The 16,371-nt window shown below is 41.2% G+C and overlaps 1 protein-coding gene across 5 annotated transcripts in view; it reads left to right on the top strand.

Annotated features, from left to right (window-relative positions):
- Positions 1 to 16,371, top strand: part of THRAP3 (thyroid hormone receptor associated protein 3) — a 171,361-nt gene that overhangs the window by 83,317 nt on the left and 71,673 nt on the right. For 4 of the 5 annotated variants that reach the window (XM_063954402.1, XM_063954400.1, XM_063954399.1 and 1 more), the window contains one exon: positions 14,343 to 14,503. In XM_063954402.1, coding sequence (XP_063810472.1) covers positions 14,376 to 14,503 — 128 coding nt within the window. In that variant the 5' untranslated portion in view covers positions 14,343 to 14,375. Of the gene's footprint in view, positions 1 to 9,801; positions 9,904 to 14,342; positions 14,504 to 16,371 lie in introns of those variants that run through there. The other variant, XM_063954401.1, reaches the window with a different exon arrangement.

Below are 16,371 nucleotides of genomic sequence, written 5' to 3'. Positions count from 1 at the left end.
TCCCCATGGTCCTTTCAGGAACCCCAGCATCCACTAGGACGATAGAGAAAATAAGAATTTACTTACCGATAATTCTATTTCTCGAAGTCCGTAGTGGATGCTGGGCGCCCATCCCAAGTGCGGATTATCTGCAATACTTGTACATAGTTACAAAAATCGGGTTATTATTGTTGTGAGCCATCTTTTCAGAGGCTCCGCTGTTATCCTACTGTTAACTGGGTTCAGATCACGGGTTGTACAGTGTGATTGGTGTGGCTGGTATGAGTCTTACCCGGGATTCAAAATCCTTCCTTATTGTGTACGCTCGTCCGGGCACAGTATCCTAACTGAGGCTTGGAGGAGGGTCATAGGGGGAGGAGCCAGTGCACACCACCTGATCCTAAAGCTTTACTTTTTGTGCCCTGTCTCCTGCGGAGCCGCTATCCCCCCCATGGTCCTTTCAGGAACCCCAGCATCCACTACGGACTTCGAGAAATAGAATTATCGGTAAGTAAATTCTTATTTTTGGATATCAGATTTTTCCGTATTTTGGAATAATTGCATACCATAATGAGATATTATGGAGATGGGACCTAAGTCTAAGCACAGAATGCATACACCTTATACACACAGCCTGAAGGTAATTTTAGCCAATATTTTTTATAACTTTGTGCATTAAACAAAGTGTGTCTGCATTCACACAATTCATTTATGTTTCATATACACCTTATACACACAGCCTGAAGGTCATTTAATACAATATTTTTAATAACTATGTGTATTAAACAAAGTTTGTGTACATTGAGCCATCAAAAAACAAAGGTTTCACTATCTCACTCTCGCTCAAAAAAGTCCGTATTTCGGAATATTCCGTATTTCGGAATATTTGGATATGGGATACTCAACCTGTATGTCATATATATTACATGTTTTTCATTTGCTTTTCATGTTTCTCCTCCGTATATACCAGTAGCAGCTGTCATAGCCCAATGCCAAGGAATGCAGTGCAAGTGTTTAGGGTTACTTAATTAGTCTTATTAGTAAGTTTACTGTGCCTTCTTGACATTAATGATTGTGCTTGAAAGTTACCACTGACTCATTTTCTACACCTCTTGAGATAGGAAATTAGTTGTTTCTTGGCAACATTTGTGTTATTTCTCTAACGTCCTAGTGGATGCTGGGACTCCGTCAGGACCATGGGGATTAGCGGGCTCCGCAGGAGACAGGGCACATCTAAAAAAAGCTTTTAGGTCACATGGTGCGTACTGGCTCCTCCCCCTATGACCCTCCTCCAAGCCTCAGTTAGGTTTTTGTGCCCGTCCGAGAGGGTGCAATCTAGGTGGCTCTCCTAAAGAGCTGTTTAGAAAAGTTTTTTTTTAGGTTTCAATCTCAGTGATTCCTGCTGGCAACAGGATCACTGCATCGAGGGACTTAGGGGAGAGATTTCCAACTCACCTGCGTGCAGGATGGATTGGAGTCTTAGGCTACTGGACACTTAGCTCCAGAGGGAGTCGGAACACAGGTCAGCCTGGGGTTCGTCCCGGAGCCGCGCCGCCGATCCCCCTTACAGACGCTGAAGAGACGGCAGAACGGAGGTCCGGAAAGCAGGCGGCAGAAGACTCCTCAGTCTTCTTGAAGGTAGCGCACAGCACGGCAGCTGTGCGCCATTGTTGTCACACGGCTCACTGACTCAGTCACGGAGGGTGCAGGGCGCTGCTGGGGGCGCCCTGGGCAGCAATATAATTACCTTTAGTGGCAAAATAAATACATCACATATAGCCATTAAGGCTATATGTATGTATTTTAACCCAGGCCAGTTTCTTAAAAACCGGGGAAAAGCCCGCCGAAAAAGGGGCGGAGCTTATTCTCCTCAGCACTCAGCGCCATTTTCCTGCTCAGCTCCGCTGGTGAGGAAGGCTCCCAGGTCTCTCCCCTGCACTGCACTACAGAAACAGGGTAACAAAGAGAAGGGGGGCATAAATTGGCGATATTTATATATTAAGAGCGCATATATAGTAAACAACACCTTCTAGGGTTGTTTATATACATTTATAGCGCTTTTGGTGTGTGCTGGCAAACTCTCCCTCTGTCTCCCCAAAGGGCTAGGGGGTCCTGTCTTCGATTAGAGCATTCCCTGTGTGGCTGCTGTGTGTCGGTACGTGTGTGTCGACATGTATGAGGACGATGTTGGTGTGGAGGCAGAGCAATTGCCGATGATGGTAATGTCACCCCCTAGGGAGTCGACACCGGAATGGATGGCTTTAGTTATGGAATTACGTGATAATGTCAGCACATTACAAAAGTCAGTTGACGAAATAAGACGCCCGGCAAACCAGTTAGTACCGGTTCAGGCGTCTCAGACACCGTCAGGGGCTGTAAAACGTCCTTTACCTCAGTCAGTCGACACGGGTACCGACACAGATGAATCTAGTGTCGACGGTGAAGAAACAAACGTATTTTCCAATAGGGCCACACGTTATATGATCACGGCAATGAAGGAGGCTTTGCAGATCTCTGATACTGCTGGTACCTCAAAAAGGGGTATTATGTGGGGGGTGAAAAAACTACCTGTATTTTTTCCAGAATCAGAGGAATTGAATGACGTGTGTGATGAAGCGTGGGTTAACCCCGATAGAAAACTGCTAATTTCCAAGAAGTTATTGGCATTATACCCTTTCCCACCAGAGGTTAGGGCGCGCTGGGAAACACCCCCTAGGGTGGATAAGGCGCTCACACGTTTATCAAAGCAAGTGGCGTTGCCGTCTCCTGATACGGCCGCCCTCAAGGATCCAGCAGATAGGAGGCTGGAAACTACACTGAAGAGTATATACACACATACTGGTGTTATACTGCGACCGGCAATAGCCTCAGCCTGGATGTGCAGTGCTGGGGTAGTGTGGTTGGATTCTCTGACTGAAAATATTGATACCTTGGATAGGGACAGTATTTTATTGACTCTAGAGCAATTAAAGGATGCTTTCCTTTATATGCGAGATGCTCAGAGGGATGTTTGTACTCTAGCATCAAGAGTAAGCGCGATGTCCATATCTGCCAGAAGAAGTTTATGGACGCGACAGTGGTCAGGTGATGCGGATTCCAAGAGGCATATGGAAGTATTGCCATATAAAGGAGAGGAATTGTTTGGGGTCGGTCTTTCGGACCTGGTGGCCACGGCAACTGCCGGCAAATCCACTTTTTTACCTCAGACCCCCTCCCAACAGAAAAAGACACCGTCTTTTCAGCCGCAGTCCTTTCGCTCCTATAAAAAGCGACCAAAAGGACAGTCTTATCTGCCGCGAGGCAGAGGAAAGGGTAAGAAAGGGCAGCAAGCAGCCCCTGCCCAGGAACAGAAGCCCGCCCCGGCTTCTACAAAGCCATCAGCATGACGCTGGGGCTTTACAAGCGGACTCAGGAACGGTGGGGGGTCGACTCAAGATTTTCAGCAATCAATGGGTTCACTCACAAGTGGACCCGTGGGTCCTGCAGATAGTATCTCAGGGTTACATGCTGGAGTTCGAAAGGTCTCCCCCTCGCCGGTTCCTAAAGTCTGCTTTACCAACGTCTCCCTCAGAAAGGACGTCGGTTTTGGAAGCCATTCACAAGCTGTATTCTCAGCAGGTGATAGTCAAGGTACCCCTCCTACAACAGGGAAAGGGGTATTATTCCACACTATTTGTGGTACCGAAACCGGACGGTTCGGTAAGGCCTATTCTAAATCTGAAATCCTTGAACCTGTACATAAAGAAATTCAAGTTCAAGATGGAGTCACTCAGAGCAGTGATAGCGAATCTGGAAGAAGGAGACTTCATGGTGTCCTTGGACATAAAAGATGCTTATCTACATGTCCCGATTTACCCCTCACACCAAGGGTATCTCAGGTTCGTGATACAAGACTGTCATTATCAGTTTCAAACGCTGCCGTTTGGGTTGTCCACGGCCCCTCGGGTCTTTACCAAGGTAATGACCGAAATGATGGTTCTTCTACGAAGAAAAGGCGTATTAATTATCCCTTACTTGGACGATCTCCTGATAAGGGCAAAGTCCAGAGAACAGCTGGAAGTCGGTGTAGCGCTAACACAAGTAGTGCTTCAGCAACACGGGTGGATTCTAAATCTTCCAAAATCTCAATTGACCCCGACAACACATCTGCTGTTCCTGGGCATGATTCTGGACACGGTTCAGAAAAAGGTATTTCTCCCGGAAGAGAAAGCAAGGGAGTTATCCGAACTTGTCAAGAACCTCCTAAAACCAGGAACTGTGTCAGTACATCAATGCACAAGAGTCCTGGGAAAGATGGTGGCTTCGTACGAAGCTATTCCATTCGGCAGATTCCATGCACGAACATTTCAGTGGGATCTGCTGGACAAATGGTCCGGATCGCATCTGCACATGCATCAGCGGATAACACTGTCACCGAGAACAAGGTTGTCTCTCCTGTGGTGGTTGCAGACTGCCCATCTGTTAGTGGGCCGCAGATTCGGCATACAGGACTGGGTCCTGGTGACTACGGATGCCAGCCTACGAGGTTGGGGAGCAGTCACAAAGGGAAGAAACTTCCAGGGCGTGTGGTCAAACCTGGAGACGTCTCTTCACATAAATATACTGGAGCTAAGAGCGATCTACAATGCTCTAAGCCTGGCAAAATCGCTGCTTCAGGGTCAGCCGGTGTTGATCCAGTCCGACAACATCACGGCAGTCGCCCACGTAAACAGACAAGGCGGCACGAGAAGCAGGAGTGCAATGGCAGAAGCTGCAAGGATTCTGCGCTGGGCGGAGAATCATGTCGTAGCACTGTCAGCAGTGTTCATCCCGGGAGTGGACAACTGGGAAGCAGATTTCCTCAGCAGACACGACCTTCACCCGGGAGAGTGGGGACTTCATCCAGAAGTTTTCCACATGATTGTGAACCGTTGGGAAAAACCAAAGGTGGACATGATGGCGTCTCGCCTCAACAAAAAATTGGACAGGTATTGCGCCAGGTCAAGAGACCCTCAGGCAATAGCTGTGGACGCTCTGGTAACACCATGGGTGTACCAGTCAGTGTATGTGTTCCCTCCTCTGCCTCTCATACCAAAGGTACTGAGAATTATACGGAAAAGAGGAGTAAGAACAATACTGGTAGCTCCGGACTGGCCAAGAAGAACTTGGTATCCGGAACTTCAAGAGATGCTCACGGAGGATCCGTGGCCTCTACCTCTAAGAAGGGATCTGCTTCAGCAGGGACCTTGTATGTTCCAAGACTTACCGCGGCTGCGTTTGACGGCATGGCGGTTGAACGCCGGATTCTAAAAGAGAAGGGCATTCCTGAGGATGTTATTCCTACTTTAATTAAAGCCAGGAAAGAAGTGACCGCACAACATTATCACCGCATTTGGAGAAAATATGTTGCGTGGTGTGAGGCCAAGAAGGCTCCAACGGAAGAATTTCAATTGGGTCGATTCTTACATTTCCTGCAAGCAGGATTGTCTATGGGCCTCAAATTGGGGTCCATTAAAGTTCAAATTTCGGCCTTATCAATTTTCTTCCAGAAGGAATTGGCGTCAGTGCCTGAAGTACAAACTTTTGTCAAAGGTGTACTACATATACAACCCCCAATAGTGCCTCCAGTGGCACCGTGGGATTTGAACGTGGTTCTAAAATTTCTCAAATCTCATTGGTTTGAGCCTTTAAAATCGGTAGATTTAAAATACCTTACATGGAAGGTAACCATGCTGTTGGCCCTGGCTTCAGCCAGGAGAGTTTCGGAGTTGGCAGCTTTGTCATACAAAAGCCCATATCTGATATTCCATTCGGACAGGGCAGAATTGAGGACACGTCCTCAATTTCTCCCTAAGGTGGTTTCGGCATTTCACTTGAACCAGCCTATTGTGGTGCCTGCGGCTACTAGCGACTTGGAGGACTCCAAGTTACTGGACGTTGTCAGAGCATTAAAAATATATATTTCAAGGACAGCTGGAGTCAGAAAATCTGACTCGTTGTTTACATTGTATGCACCCAACAAGTTGGGTGCTCCTGCGTCTAAACAGACGATTGCACGTTGGATATGTAGTACAATCCAACTTGCACATTCTGTGGCAGGCCTGCCACAGCCTAAATCTGTAAAGGCCCATTCCACAAGGAAAGTGGGCTCATCCTGGGCGGCTGCCCGAGGAGTCTCGGCATTACAACTTTGCCGAGCAGCTACGTGGTCAGGGGAGAACACGTTTGTAAAATTTTACAAATTTGATACTCTGGCTAAAGAGGACCTGGAGTTCTCTCATTCGGTGCTGCAGAGTCATCCGCACTCTCCCGCCCGTTTGGGAGCTTTGGTATAATCCCCATGGTCCTGACGGAGTCCCAGCATCCACTAGGACGTTAGAGAAAATAAGAATTTACTTACCGATAATTCTATTTCTCATAGTCCGTAGTGGATGCTGGGCGCCCATCCCAAGTGCGGATTGTCTGCAATGCTTGTACATAGTTATTGTTACAAAAATCGGGTTATTACTGTTGTTGTGAGCCATCTGTTCAGAGGCTACTTCGTTTGTGTTATCATACTGTTAACTGGGTTCAGATCACAAGTTGTACGGTGTGATTGGTGTGGCTGGTATGAGTCTTACCCGGGATTCAAGATCCTTCCTTATTGTGTACGCTCGTCCGGGCACAGTACCTGAGGCTTGGAGGAGGGTCATAGGGAGAGGAGCCAGTACGCACCATGTGACCTAAAAGCTTTTTTTAGATGTGCCCTGTCTCCTGCGGAGCCCGCTAATCCCCATGGTCCTGACGGAGTCCCAGCATCCACTACGGACTATGAGAAATAGAATTATCGGTAAGTAAATTCTTATTTTTTTTATTAGCCTCCTCAGACCCATGTGTATATCTTTGTGTGTGGAAATTAATTTAGTGCATCTCTACCTAAAGGTCCTATAATGCCAACTATACTAATACAAATGACATACACAATATGCCAACCATACCAAACCCAGTGAGAACAATTACCAGAAATGAACACATCCAAAAAGTGGTGTAGTCTATACAGGATGACTTCTATAGTAGCTGAGGTACCCGGGATTTATCCTGCACAATTCATTACCATGAGATGTTTTGTCACTATGGCGCACACAAATAATGCTCACAGCCTCCTGAGCACATGGGCGACCAAACTGCACAAGCGTGATAATTAATGGGACAATTGAATTGCTCTGTTGGACAATGGTTATCACCGCCCCAAAAAACTCTTGCATCACCTGCATAGTTTCATTCTGATGTGACTATTTACTAAGCAGTGATAAGAGTGGAGAAGTGAGCCAGCTGAGAAATTTCCCCATCAACCAATCAGCAGCTCTGTATAATTTTATAGTATGCAAATCATAGATGTTACTTCAGTGCTGATTGGTTGATTGGGAAATTTCTCCACTGGCTCACTTCTCTACTCTTATCACTGCTTAGTAAATGTACCCCTAAAACCTGCAAGTAAAAATGGTATGTCTAAGAGACTCTTTAATCTTGATTTGAATTAAGTGAACTGTCTGGGACCTGTTTTTATTTGTATGCTACAATATAGTTTTTTGGTGTTTTGTGCACTTACATTCAGTTTGTTTATCACTTCTGTACATTATTTTTCATGCAGTATCACGATTTAATGAGGATACTTCAATACTTGTGAAATTCTTATATATTATGTCAAAAAAAGTTTTTTTTCTGGAAATTATGCAGGACCTTGCCATGTGGGTATGGGCAGCATGGAACTTTATGTTGCTGCCAAGAGGAGTGATTAAAGTTTGAATTACATTAGTGTTCATGGGACATTAGAATACCATTCATAGATATCTGAAAATGCTAGCATATGTTTGCAGTACTTTCCTTAAGTAAAATCTATATTTTATTTTTCATTCATGATTATCCCTTGAAGATTTGCTCCTTCAAATATATTTGAAGTTACATAAGAGAGACTACATTAAAGCTGGACTGTTTAATCTATTTGGTGTTACATGCGAGACTTTCAATATGGAATTATGTATTTATTCTTGATGAAAATTAACTGACTTTTTTTTTTATAAGAATCAAATGATCGCACATTTTCTCGTTGTGCCATAATGTTGGGTTATACACACTTGGATTGGACTTCCTGTTTTCTGTGCCATTTTGCATAATGCAGTCTTCTGACTTCCAAAAGCATGTTAACTGGTAACTGGGGGATTTCCAAGCCCAGAGTACTGCTACTGAGAACGGCAGAAACTGTGAGAGCGTCCATGGTGAAAAATACTGCGCATAGACTCCATTGCATACATTCATACCTTCCAGCGATGGATTACAGAGCTGAATTTCAAGACTACCCAGTTTCAACCCCTAGAAGCAGAAATGCACAATAGGACTCCAGAATTAACATTTTTTTATTTATTTTTTTAACTTATTTGTAAAGTCCTATAACCTAAAATATAGCCAGTCTGTTATCTTACAACTATTAGTGGTAAGAAGGTTTAGCACACATTAAGCGTTAATTTACTTTTATATTGGCTAAGATTTGTTTTTGCTTTATAGTGCAGTTTGGTACCTAATGACTTTTGGAAAACACCTGCACATTTCAGTAAAAGCATTACCTTGCTTTTAAATGATTCTAGTTGTGTGCATGTTCTGAACACAATTACTATTGCTACGTGTCTGTGTAATGCCACTCAATGATAAAAGCTTATTTTAAAATCATTACATTTTTGAAGAACAGATGAAGAATGGTAAATGGTCCACCAGGCCTAAAGTACAATGGAAACCTTATATACTGAACTCCCGTCATTGTAACGGTCTTGCTGAAAATCATTATGTATCATTATGCAGATGTATTTGAATGTTAACAAACTCTTTTGAATGTTTTAAAAAGAGGTACTGTGGATGTTCTCTTCCTGATATTGGAAAGTCTGGCTGCTGGATGAAGACGTTGATGCAAGTTTCATTCTTTGCCATTGTACGCTAATGTCCATATATGCGTATGGCTGCAGAGTGTGGAAAATGAAGGAATATTTTGTACAATTATATAATATACATACACACCTGTTGCAGCCTGCTTGATGCAAAAATTTGTTACACAAAACCTTTCAGTGTCTTTTCCCTTGAGCACATATTGCCACTATAAATGGTCTGTACGCTAGAAGCACTGTAAGGCAGCTCCTAGGAACATTTGTTCCCTGTATTGCCTTCGGTACACCATGGCCAAATGCATTTCTGGCACCAGTATGTGCAGTGTGTGAAAGTCGTGGTGTTCTGCTTTCTTGTCAAGTTTCAGTTCCCATAGATATAAAAGCACACATAACTGAATGATTAATGACTTGCATTCCAAAGTTCAGCTGCTTTGTTTGTTTTTCCCTCCCTTTTTATCGGACTATCAGCTTATTAGAAGTCTGTAGCTTGTGGTTTTTGGTTTATTTGTTGTCATTTATAAACTGCTTCTAAGCTTTTTTGCGGGGGTTTATATTCGGTTTAAAAAAAAATATTTATAGGAATCCATGAATAACTTTGGTGATTCCCAAATATTAAGAATTATATTTTATGTAGACTAGGCAAACCTTTTCATCTTCATGGTACTTGCTTGTTTCACGGTGTTCTACTTCTGAAGTAGAAGATTTTCCAAGATTTAGTGCTTGTTCAGCAAATCTATTGTCTCCAAGTAATTTATATCTCAAACCAGCTTTTCTTCCCATTTATTACTCCAAACAAGCACTTTTATTTTTCAGGAATAACCACATCATATCAGATTTTTCTGTGTTCATTTTAATTTCTTTTAATGAACAATAAGGATAAAACGAAAATCCGTCTTACCACTTTAATAAATTGCTGGGTGGAGTTTAAACCATGCAGATTTGCAAAAGTGTTTTGTAGAGGAAAGCAGGAAGGAAATGTGACCTTTCTTGTTCTGCCAGCGAGGACCTCTCATCTCTCCTGCTTCTATGGATTGTAAGTTGCTGGGTGTGTTTTTACCTTAACTCGTTCTACGCTTCTTTGGTGAAGACAGTCAGACTGAAACTAGTGCATTCATTCTAGGTACCCTCCAGCTGTTTGTGCTCTTTCTATCCTAGTACAGTTAATAGTCCTCCCCAGACAGTCATTTGAAACTTTCTGTTTTGCTGTGGTTGTTGTGTACTCACAAATGACAGAAGTTACTCTTTAACCACTAGTATGTACAGTATAAAGCACATCTCAAATTTTGATAACTTTATTTCTGTAATTAAATGTAATAGTTTGATGTTTATATGTATATTGTTCCTATGTAATCTTGCTTACTTTGTATTATTTATGTCCTGTAAACGTAAAAGAACAGCAGCTATTCCCATGACCATAAAACTCATATAAATCGTATTCATAATCGCAAACACCTCATTACTTGGAAGAAAAGATTATAAATGTGTGCTCTGCCCATTTAAATGTTAACTTCCTTTATATTTTCCGTGACAACATAGTATTTGTGGGAAAAAACATACTCCTTTCGGGAGATCAGGCGCGCAAAACAATTGAATTTCCAGTGTGTTATGTGTGCTGACTACAGTATTTTATTTTATTTTACAGATTTGTAATTTGATTTATTTACACGTTCTTTTTTCCAGTGAACACTTTTTTTTTTTTTTTTAAACTGAAATGCTCAGTTGCGCTAGAAAGACGTTTTATTGTGCAACAGCTCCCATTTAAAATGACTGACTGCAGCTTTTCACTTGTTTGTGCAGCTAGGCCATCACTTTTTGTGATTTTCTGCTCGCACAATCCCTAGGTGCGAGCAGAAATACGCCCAAAGTAGCGCTTTTGGGTGCCTTATCTGGATTTTTCCCTGCTTTTCGGTGTCTTAACTGCCTTTAGAATCTGCTTTATGCAGCTAAGCTCTACATTTTGGGAGCGACGTCTATAAGTGATGGATGCCAGTGGCATAAACTGTTCCCGACACCTATCTGAACGCCCATATAGGGACCTATTCCGTTGTTGCCCCAGGCTAAACCCATCTAATGTACAGGTTTAGGCACTCAAACAGTCCCAAACCACGGTGTTTATGCACATTTCAGCTCGCACCTCAGGAGGCTGTGAGATGAAATGTGTATCTCTCTGGCTGCATGTGCGCTCGAACGGAGCAACAATTGAATTGCTCCATTGGGCACCATCTAGTAACAGCTGGTGAGACCAACAATTGAACCTGCCCCATATAGTACATGCCCTACACCCCAGTGCGCTTTTAACATTTGTTTTTCTTGGGGGGGGGGGGGGTGTTATCTACATGTTGTTGTTGTTGTTGTTGTTGTTATTATGCTGTGACTTTAAAAGCCTATCATACCAAAAAAAAGTTTTTTATTCAAAATGCTGAATGCCAGTGGCATGCACAGTGCTAATACTTTCTCTGGGTGTTTCTCTGAAAAGTGCTTATATTTAATTTAATCTATATTAAGTGTGCTTTGTATTTTGAATAGATTTAATCTAACTACATATATTTAGATGTATAGTCAAACAACAAAGAGAAAGGAGGACTCTGGTATTAGGGCATTTTGAGATGTAAAAGGCATGATGAACAGTAAAAAAAAAAAAAAAAACTGGTTGTATTGAAAGATTTAAAATCAAAACCAAATTTTGTATTGTTCAGGTTAGAAAGCAGTAAAACATGGTTGATCAAGGTCTCTAATATGTAGCATGGTTTCACAGTATTTAATACATTAAGCAGGATTCATTATATTTTTCATAAACATTCATACAAAAAAAAAATGTTTATGGTTTTTATTTTTTGTTTAAACTGGGTTTTTTTTTTTCTTCTGACCTGCTCTTTTGCATTCATAATCTGATGCCTTATCTATAGAACTGGTGCCTATGAAAGTGCGCTATGATTTGTTTTATATATATATTTATCAATGTGTGTGTTGATCATTTATGCTTGGTTCATGTTTGTCTTGCAAATTTGTCAACTGTCTTTGCCTCAATAAAAAGTGTAATAAAAAAACAACTCCCGTCACCTAAGACTGGAGCTGCTGCCACAAAAAACAAGTGAATTCCCCCAAATTGTTTAAATATCCCACATTCTTCATAGCTTTCCTGCAGTGTAGTACTACCCTCCCCCCCCCCCCCCCCCCCCCACCCCCCTCTGTTCCATTTGCAGAAATAAGAGGATTTGCATTATAAATGTGTTGGAGAAATGGATTAACCCTGTAACTGCCATGTAATGTTACATTTGCACTTGACAGTTCGTTCTTGTACCTTTTGGGTAGAATGACACATTTTTACTTTGGAAGTGATCCAAAGATCCATTTGTCCCTCAGGCTGTTTGTTCAACCTTGTCCCCAGGTGTGTGCCAGTTTCTCATGGGTATCCAAGCAATAAACATGTTTCAGTCTTTCACCTGCTGTTTCTTGCTTGCCAGCTAAGCTCTAGGGAGCAACAGAATCCTGTAAACTAAGCTGGAAATAGCTGCTTAAGTGTTAATAGTAAACAGTAAAGGGTTGCTGAATAGTTGTGTATCTGGATACATATGAGCAGCCAGGTACGAACAGTTGGGGTGTAGATCTTGCTGTTTGTTCTCCCCTGATTGGATCCTGAATCCTTTATTAATCTGTCAAAATAAATGTTCTTTTCTGCTTAATATTTTTTTTTTCCAGCCATCAAATACATTTTTCGATGTAAAGTTTAATTATGTAAATCGAAAGAAAATGTGCATTTTAATCTATAGTCTTAGAATGTTCTCTATGTGCATTACAAAATGGTTTACAGCAGTGGTCCCCAAACTTTTTTGAATCATGGTGCCCTAAAGTTCCAGTATTGTTTTCCTGGCACCCCTTGGTCAAAAGTTTCTTAGTGAGAAATTAAGGAAGAAATATTAAATTAAGTAAATTGTTTATATGTTATCCTTAGGTTCAGTTGTGTGATGAGTCACAGGATTTGCTTCTGTATGTCCACATATTTCATGATTGGCAGCCACCAGCACTGGTTTTGCATACTACATTAACCATAAATAATTTGAATTGGTCCTAGACCACCAATCAAAGCCACCCTGCAAGTGTCCCAAGGCACCCCAGGGTGCCACGGCACCCAGTTTTAGAGCCACTGGTTTACAGGCTATAGGCTGACACTGTTTTTGGACATTAAACATAAAGCGATAATTGGGAGCCCCACAAATTCTATCATTTTAGTACGGACTATTGTCTATTTCCATTAACTCTGTACAGATGGTTAATATTTTGAAACACTTCTAGAAACACATGAAATAATCTTACTGTGTTTTATAGTAGGGAGTTGAGGTTTGGTTTACTTATAAAATGCGGGCATACAGTTGCCGTATCTAATGTTCCATTACAGCAGCATTTTGTAGCCATTAGTGGCCAGCTCTTGTTTGTACCATAATAGTTTTATATTTTATTTTATTAGAACAGGTGTTACATAGAAACTTAAGTATAGACAGATGCTACCAAATGACCAGGGAATACACTAAAACAATCAGAATTAATGATTTAGGCATCCAAAGTACTCCATTGGAGCTGATGTGGACAAAGCACACCAATGTGTGTGTATACTAGTGATTGAAATACAGCCCCAGTTTCAGGAGAGAAACTATAGGTACTGGTTTTGAAACATGTTTCTGTTTTCAGTAGTGATTTCCACAAGTATTCAGAAGCGACACATGTTTGCTGTGACGTTGGCCGCAAAGTATAATAAATACAAAAATGAATTACAGATGACTGGGTTACAGTTTTCTTATGAAAAAAATATAGACTTTCACAAATCTGATGGAAATTAATTTCTTGTTCAATTTATTAAACTATGTTTGGAAAATTCTTACAGTTTGCAGCAGCATATATGAGAGTTTACTCCTTAAGTGTTGACTAGTAAGATTTGTCTGGTACAGCTGTGCTCTCATGATCGCTTACAGTGTACGTAACCCAAGATTAGTCCAGCTTAGGTCAACAGGTGACAGTTTGTAAATATTTCATGAAACACTGGTTATAAAGTGGTCGCTCAAAAGGTCTGTGTAATCTGACTAGATTCAGCTGTTAATTGTTCAGTAGCAAACTAATCTGTGTGCATAGTGACAGATGGGAAAATTGATGAACTAAATTCAGTGTTTAGCCATGTTACTCTGTTTATCTATAAAACTACTGGAACTTACAAGATACAGCACAAGCATACAGTTCTGGTTACCAGGGAGCACAGTAATTGAGCTTTCAGGTAGATATTGGCATTTCCATATTTAACTGTTTTAACTTGTCTTGTATAAAACTGATTATTTTGCACAAGCCAAAAATATAGTTTCTATTTATTTTGTTTACTTAGGTACGTCACATAAACAAATATTAACATGTTTATTTAAATATTATTTTGAAATGGTACTCTTCGTTGTGTTTAATTACGGCTGTTCTTTTATCATTTGCATTTAGGTTACTACAAAAGGACTGTCCGTTTTAGAAAAAATGTCTAAAAACAAGTCAAAGTCCAGATCCGGATCATCCCGTTCCGTATCTCGCTCAAGATCTCGTTCATTCTCTAAGTCACGTTCACGATCAAGGTCTCTTTCGCATCCAAGAAAGCGCAGACACAGGTAAGATTCAGACTTGCCAACAGAACTCAGGTACTTTCATGTACATCACACTAGTATGGTGCAAACACAAAATAATGAATTTATTCCGTGGCTATTTTTTTTTTATTAGCGGAGGTCCAGTATGCAGACTGAATGTTTAACTCTGTACATGAAGAAGTATGTTTTTTGACCTAACTACTTCTGTGTGGTGGTTCTAAAGCTCTCTTCCCTCATAAGAACAGAGATTAGACACTAGCTCTCACAGTGCGCATTAAACTCTACGTAAATATTGGTGCGCTTGGTTTATTGTACAGATGGGTCCACACTTCTTGGCTAGTTTGCTGCGCCTAGTCACACCATGGTTAAAATAAGACCTTAATCTATTGTTCTAGGCTGCAATCCAATACAGAGAACAATACAGCAGGGGATTAAGTCCGACTGCCCTGGCTCAGTTAATCCTATTAAAGGCCAAGATAAAGGTGGCTCCATCTGTGTAACCATAAATGCACACCTGTTCTGCTTTACCTATAACCTTGTTTTGTTAGTTTTAGAAAGTTTGCAATCAGTGTTCTATAATAATGATGTAGGTGCTTTAACTCTAGCTGTTACGATTTAAAGTGGCAGATGTTTCAAAGTTATCAATTTATTGAACATAAACTTGTAAGACTCTTTCAGAAGATAGTCGTTTAAACTTTGTAGGAGTTAGTGCGCCATACATTACCGAGAAATTGCGGCAATATTCCCAGCCCAGCAGTCGGAGAGTTTAAATATCCTGATTACCAGTTCCTGAATCGACAAATCATAGATTTTTAAATGAAGAAATTCCCCCACGGTTCGCTGATTGATGGCCATGGATAGTTGGTTCCTGTTGGGTCAGGGAATAGATGTATGAGAGTCTTTTAGCTTTCATTTAAATAAGTGTTTGGGCTATAATTGTCAAAAGTAAATAATTTTAAGTTATGTTCAGCTGGTTAAAGCTGACATTTGTCCTGATGAATTCAGGGTATACAGCTGGCGTCTTCTCTAACGTTGAATATTAATGAAAAAATTAAAAATGTTAAAATATATAAACACAAATACATTAAATGCTCATTAACTGAATCATAGGACACATGGTTACAAATATTACTTCACTAGGTCTAGTCACTGTTAGGTTTTCATATCCTGCAAATAGCTTTGGTTAGTAATGAAAGTAGTAAACTGATAACAAGGGGTTTAATTAAAATAATGGCTACTGCAAAATCAGCATTAAGTTACAAGTGTTTCTTAAGTACAGTATTTCTACGTGTGATGGTGATGAAGCTGTTGCTGTTCATGACTGAGCACAGTGAATAAAAGTTCTTTCCTGTTTGAGAACGGACCATTTAAAAGGTCACAAAATGCGCGTTGGAGGAAGATCACAGGAATCTTAACCCTCAAATATAATATCCTCCTCCTTTAACCCTCAAATATAATATCCACATATGTAGTTTTCAGCATATGTAAATCAGAGTGAAAAAAAGACTGTAAATATGGGATGTAGTCAGAGGGCAGTATTAAAATGATATATCACACCCAATCTCTTCTCTGAAGTGATCCTCGTTATGGCGCATATCGCGCCCATAGTAATCATGGTTAGCGGCATAATGGGTTGGGTGCCCTTGCTACCGTGGGGGTAGCGATCTGAAATGATTATACCACGCCCGTCAGCAGAAACAGAACAGGTGTGGAATGGGGTGAAAAGAATTGAATTCCGCCCAGAATGTCAACTTGGACTGAGTGTCCGCATGTACAAAACGTTGACGTTCATAATGTCTACACTGATTATGTTGACATGTGAGGTTAGGCTGCAGTTAGGGTTGGGCTAAGATAACTGTCAACATATCACATCCATCTATGTACATTTTTGT

Source organism: Pseudophryne corroboree, chromosome 2 (genome assembly GCF_028390025.1).
Source record: "Pseudophryne corroboree isolate aPseCor3 chromosome 2, aPseCor3.hap2, whole genome shotgun sequence".
Lineage (NCBI taxonomy): Eukaryota > Metazoa > Chordata > Amphibia > Anura > Myobatrachidae > Pseudophryne > Pseudophryne corroboree.
The sequence above is the reverse complement of the archived record's forward strand: the minus strand, read 5'-3'. Positions and strand labels throughout refer to the sequence as shown.